At 41.5% G+C, this 6,453-nt stretch overlaps 1 protein-coding gene across 1 annotated transcript in view; it reads left to right on the top strand.

Annotated features, from left to right (window-relative positions):
• The window catches only part of LOC101864537 (neuron navigator 2), a gene marked incomplete at its 5' end in the record, with an annotated part of 17,898 nt that overhangs the window by 9,829 nt on the left and 1,616 nt on the right, over positions 1–6,453 (top strand). The window contains 4 exon segments of the mRNA XM_005102908.3: positions 566–759; positions 1,686–1,792; positions 2,505–2,711; positions 3,042–6,453. The exon segment at positions 3,042–6,453 is cut by the window's right edge and continues 1,616 nt beyond it. Of these exon segments, the coding sequence (XP_005102965.2) occupies positions 566–759; positions 1,686–1,792; positions 2,505–2,711; positions 3,042–3,206 (673 nt within the window).

The raw sequence follows: 6,453 nt of genomic DNA, 5'->3' as shown, positions 1-6,453 counted from the left end.
CCCCCACACACACACACACTCCTCCAGGCATATTTTATTCCTTTTTTTCTCAACATTCTCTTCCCTAAAGGCATAAGGATACATAGAGAGAGAGAGGGAGAGGGAGAGGGAGAGAGATAGTGTAGGATTTTTAAAAAAAGAAAATACCTTATGCTGTTGCTTATGTCATAGTTGAACTCTCATGTAGACACACTGACAATCATTTCAGAGAGGGAACGTTTAGTCCCTTATTTGAACACCATGGTCAAAGCAAATACTCCCAAAACAACAGAGAGAATATTATTGACCTGTTTTTGATTTGTGTGTGTTGTTTTGTACATCGAATGAGTAACGTAGAGCCTACTACTCCACAGCTGCAGATGATTTCAGAGAAAAACCTGCTTAAAGAGATAGAGATTTTTTTTAACTTGTCCTAATGGAGATTCAGATAAGAATGTACTGAAAGAGATTTTTTAAAAGGTTTCCTTATGGAGACTCAGATAAAAACATGCTGAAAGGGATTTTTTAAAAAACTTTTCCTTATGGAGATGTTAGCCCTAATACTATGTGACTTTGACTTTGGCAGGTTTGTGCTGTGTGCCAACCACATGGAGGTCAAAGGGTTCCTGGGTCGATTCCTGCGCCGTAAGCTGGTGGAGGCGGAGATTCGAACCGGCATCCGCAACAACGACCTGAACCGTGTGGTGGACTGGATCCCCAAAGTGTGGGCTCACCTCAACAAGGCCCTGGAGTCTCACAGCTCGGCCGACGTCACGATAGGTGAGAGGGGTGGGCCAGGGGGGTTTGGTTATAGGAATTGTTTTGTGTTACATGCACCCTTTTCTAGGGATTTGGTTATAAGAATTGTTTTGTTTTACACCCTTTCTAGGGATTTGCTTTTCTAGGGATTTGATTATAAGAATTGTTTTGTTTTACAAACTCCCTTTTCTAGGGATTTGGTTATAAGAATTGTTTTATTTACACCCTTTTCGACATAATTTAGGTGAGAGGGGTGTGCCCAGCAAGGGATTCCGTTATAAAAATAAAAATCGTAACTTGTGTTTTTCACCGCTATTGACACAATTTAAGTCAGTTGGGAGGTAGGGTGCTTCTCTTCACCCTGCCTGTCAAGGCCTACCTGTGTTTTGTAGGATGCAACATCCCAGCAGATTGATAGGGATACTCAAGTAAAACTTTCCCACTCGAGATCAGTTGTAAAGACAAACATAGTACATTGAAAGAATAGGAAGAATACACTACTTTCCAGCATTACTAAATCCTATACCAATTTTATTGTTGTTTAGTAGTCAGTATTTTACTAGAATCTTAAGTTATTGAACAATGTTTGCTTCTTATTCAAATTGAAAAATTTCATTTGAAACTTTAAACATATTTTTTTTAACGAAATGTTAATGTTTTACATCTAGAATTTTTTAACAAGTAGATATTAAAACTGTTATACATAAAGGACTCAAACATCCCCCTTACACGAAGAAGATCTTTGTTGTTAGTTTTTTTTTAAAAAGAAGACTCAAATATCTTCCTTACATTTAAAAGGTTTATGTTGATAGGTTCGGCTTTTTTAAAGGACTCAATCGTTTCCCTTATTTATAAAAGGTCTGTTTTGATAGTTTGAAACAAAAATCCAGTAGGCCTAAAGACTCATAAGGTACTAACTTTTCTGTGTCAATGTTTGTTGTTGCCAGGTCCTCGGCTGTTTATGTCATGTCCCATGGACATCGGCGGTTCCCAGGTGTGGTTCACTGACCTCTGGAACTACACACTGGTGGAGACTGTGAGGGAGGGGCTACAGGTGAGTGTGTGTGTGTGTTTGTGTGTGCGTGTGTGTCTGTGTGTGTGGTTCACTGACCTCTGGAACTACACACTGGTGGAGACTGTGAGGGAGAGGCTACAGGTGAGTGTGTTTGTGTGTGCGTGTGTGTCTGTGTGTGTGGTTCACTGACCTCTGGAACTACACACTGGTGGAGACTGTGAGAGAGGGGCTACAGGTGAGTGGGGGAGGCTAACGGGTGTGTATGTGTATGGGGGGGGGGCATGTTTTCCTGTGACCACGTCTGTATTTGTTGAAGGTCTCGTGTGTTTACCTTTGTGTTTGTCTTTGTGTTTGTGATTAACAGTCACAGATTTAGAAATCTTCCAAGTTTCTCCTTCACCTAATAAGTTCCTCTCTCCCCCTTTTCAGAAATATTTGTTGTAATTGGCTTTCTTCGACCAATAAATATTGAATTCATATAATGTACTTCCCCACTCACCATGGATAGTTGAAGGGTGTCACTTGTAGATCCTAGTTCTTTTCTTTCACTCTGCTGTTTCTGTATGTCCATCTTGCTTTTACCCAGCACTTAATAACTGTTATTGTTACAATGTATTCATGCATACCTTGTAAAACATTTACAAGGGAGATCAGTAAGGGGGGATTTATTTTCCATGTTCTATTTTCATGTACTTGTCTTAATTCTGAAACTTTATCCCTCCCTCCCCCCACCTCCCCCTTCCCAATTTAGGTGTACGGTTGTCGCAGCGCGTGGGAAGACCCCACAGACTGGGTGCTGGAGACGTACCCCTGGCCAAACCGAGGCTCTGGCAACAGCCTCATGCACATCCGTGCTGACGACCTGGGCTACGAGCAGCAGACGCCGGGCTCACCCCAGGTGCTCACAGCAAAGACCAAGTCACCCGTCTCAGAGCAGCACAAGGACGGGGACCCGCTGGTAGGTTGAAGCAATAACGTAACAATACAGAAACAAAATGCCAAAATTGAATTTTGAGAAAATAAGGAAAAAAACTTTCTTTCGAACAACTGACTTTTGAGAAATGCTTAAATTTTGGTACCCGCAATTGATTTTATATTTGGATTATTATTTTGTCTAAGTGAACTGTATTACCAAGCTAGCTCTGCTCTTCATTTAAAAACCAACAACTCCAAACGGGCCGAAAATGATTTAGCCAATTATCTTGTGAGCATAACGATTTGATTGTCCTCATACATTTCTATAGCATCAGGAAGTGAACCATTCTGTACGTCTGTCTGTCTATTTCAGGTCAATATGTTGATGCGTCTGCAAGAGGCGGCGGGCACGTACAACAACGGCAACAACAACGCCAACACCACCACCCCGCTCACCAACAACGACACGGACAGCATGGACAGTCACAACAGTATACAAGACTTCTCCTCCAGCTCGGGCGTCGAGTCCAGGCTGTGAAACCTCTCACAAAAACTTGGGGACTACAGATTCTGTGGTAAAAGTAAAGTTAAGCACCCCTCCACACACCCCTCGCCCACACCAGCACCATCACCACATCTTCAGGAGATCACAGCCAGATGCTTTCTGTTGGTGACCATCCCACCACAACATCTTCAGAAGTTATGGCAATCACAGCCAAGATGTTTTCTGTTGGTCAAAGACAGCCTAACTGTAGCTGCAACCCCGCTGTGACACCCCAAAGTGATCCTGGATATTGTGCATGAGGTCAATAACCTCGTACGTGGTGACCCCAGATGTTTGTGCTCAAGGTCAGGCTGTTCAGAATGGGAGGGACGGCAACTTTACTTTTACCGATTTTCTCCTGGAGAGGGACGTTTTCATAGACTGAACTTGCTGTTGACATAATTTTTGTTTTATTTGTGGAAGTGTTTTGGAAAATTTCTTCTGAACATAGACATCTGTCGGTGCAATACAGCTTTATTGAATTAAAGCTTTTTGCTCTGATCATTGACACTTAAATATAAGCGGATGATTCGAGCATTTGGATTATGTGAGAACGTTTTGTGCAATATTCAAGTGCAGGAGAGGCCAATGACTAGAAAATGTTTAAAGCGACAGAAAAAGAAAGACAAATCCTGTGATCTGATGTGTACCAAGTGATTCATATAATAATTTATTTATTGATGGAAGCAAAATGCTTAGAGAAAAATTCTCGTGTTGCGGTTGCGTCTTGAATTCACTTCAGGTCAAGTCCAGGACAGTTATTTGTTTTGTTGAAGGCCTTTCTGTGTGTGTGGATTGTTTCAGATATACTGATTTTAACTTCTGTAGTTTTAGCTGGGGGGAGAGACTTGTCTACCAGCTGTGAAGGCAGTGTGGTGTCTGTCTCTTTATGTCTAAAAATTTGACGACATAAGGTGTTTATGATGAAGACTTGTTCCTTTAGTTATGTACCTACCCAGAACGTTTCCAGAAATCCTGCTACTTCTATTTTCTGCCCCCCCCAAACCTCCAACCCCCACCCTCCCCTCCCCCTTCCCCCAACCAAGTGTTTCCAGTCTGTTCCAATGTGTTTGTTATACCACTAGCATGATGAACATGGCAGCAAATCCAAACGGTCTCCCAGGAGAGTGAGGCTCTTCCATCGTCCAGCTCCCTCAGTGTTGTCGTCAGTGTCATGTCGTCAGTGTCATGTTGTCATAGTCCGCTCTGCTAGCTCTCTCTGTGTGTGCAACACCGCGTCTCAACGTCTGTGTGTGTGTACTACACGGCATTTCTGCGTCTTTGTGTACCACACTGTGTCTTTGTGTGTGTGCAACACCTTCTCATTACGTCTGTGTGTGTGTGTGAACAACACAGCATTACTGCATCTGTGTATGTGTTCAACATTGCATTTCTGCATTTATGTGTGCGTGGGTACAATACTGCGTCATTGCATCTGTGTTAGAAACTGCAACACCAGATAGGTACCACCATGCTGTATGCTCAGATCTTGTGGGTACTTTACTGTCAAGCTGTGAATGTATCTGCACAGTCACCAGCACTCCCTCAGCAGGGAGAGCAAGCAAACAGTCACTTTGATTTAAAGCTGCATATAAAATATTGGTCCTTTTAGTACATCCTAGGATCTCATTGGCACTAAGACTTTACTTTTATGCTATGAATGTGCCAGCACATTCGTAAAAGAGACTGCTGGTGTAATGTATTTTGACATACCGATACACAGAGGAGTGCTGTAGCTTTACTGTAAAGCTGTCAATATATCACAACCATTTATGTGATCTAGCGCTCGTGCTTCAAACGATGCTCACTCGTAGTCTCTTCACAGGATGCTTTGACACTGACCGACAATGCTTGTGCTATAAATAGATCTTTGCTCTGGACTCACCTTAATGCTGTGGATACGCTTGTAGTATTGCCCATTACAGAACCTGCTTTGTAAATATATAAATACACATACAGCTGTATTGTAACTATTCTCTATCTACCAAATTCATTGTGATGAGAGTAACTTATCTTACCCCCCCCCCCACTCCATATTCTGTTCTAAAAATATCACCAAAAATGATGTTTCTGCAAAGTAACACATTTGTTTGAAGAGTCTTTTTTTATTCTTGTTCTTCTTCGTTCAACCGTTTTCAAGCATTCACGTTGATGGAGATAGAAGCTGAAGGCTTTCAGAAGTCTTGATGTCGTCTGTACTAGATCTGATGTTGTTTATCCTAACTGAAGAAAAGAAGATGGCAGACTACATGTGGCAGGTTTCCTGTTGTGAAACTGTTGTAATGCAGTGTGCAGTGTCTTTACGACTCGATTGCTCCACAACTGCTTGGCTCGGTTGCTATGACGATATTTTCTCAACAGTTAAAGGTATGCTGCTATTTTTCTCAGATCATGATCCCCCATTACACAATTAATTATGATAACATTTGACATACTACTACTACTACTACTATAACCTACTTCTGTATTCTCGTAGCAAGTGAAGGAGGAATGACTCCTGTCTGTAACGTCCATCGCTGATACTGGGTCCAGTTTGTGTATAAAATCTATATCTAGATTATTCTGTAAGCTACAAAATCTATATTTAGATTGTTCTGCGAGTGGCGGATAGTTTTTTTTCCCACCCCCAATGGGATTCGACTGAAGCCAGACTTGTGTTCTGTAGAGAGGTGTACTCACCTACCACATCCGGCAATGTTTGCTGTTGCTATGGAGATGTCGCTAAAGAAGTTCTGACGCGTGTCACTTCCTCTCTGACGCTGTAACCTACGACGCTTGGATCTGATCTATCTACTCATTATCATAGCTTTGAGACAGATATTTTATCCCCGATGTTTATCCGTGGTTTCCTCTCTTTCTCTCTCTCGTATTCTGTACATATACTTATTATTATTATTGTTGTTGTTATTATTATATCAAATGTTGTAAATAGTGATTGATTAGACATGTAAAATTGTCCTAGTCCTTTTTTTTTCAAATAAGTGCAATGTTCCCAGATAATTTAATAAGTTGTACGTAAGCCGTATGTTTATTGACAGCAGATGAGTCTGGTTGATTGGTATGTTGGTATTGTCTGGTTTTACGGGATTATCCTAACCTTTTCTGTGCATTTATTATTATATTCTATGGACTTATTCATTGAAAGGTTGACCCATACGTCGCATAATTAATGAGGGACTTCCCACTCAACTCTAGCCTACTTTTCTCTATTGTCATTAACGACTGTGCGTTCTCGCATGCT

This window comes from Aplysia californica, unplaced genomic scaffold (genome assembly GCF_000002075.1).
Source record: "Aplysia californica isolate F4 #8 unplaced genomic scaffold, AplCal3.0 scaffold00348, whole genome shotgun sequence".
In the NCBI taxonomy this organism is placed as follows: Eukaryota; Metazoa; Mollusca; class Gastropoda; order Aplysiida; family Aplysiidae; genus Aplysia; species Aplysia californica.
The sequence above is the reverse complement of the archived record's forward strand: the minus strand, read 5'-3'. Positions and strand labels throughout refer to the sequence as shown.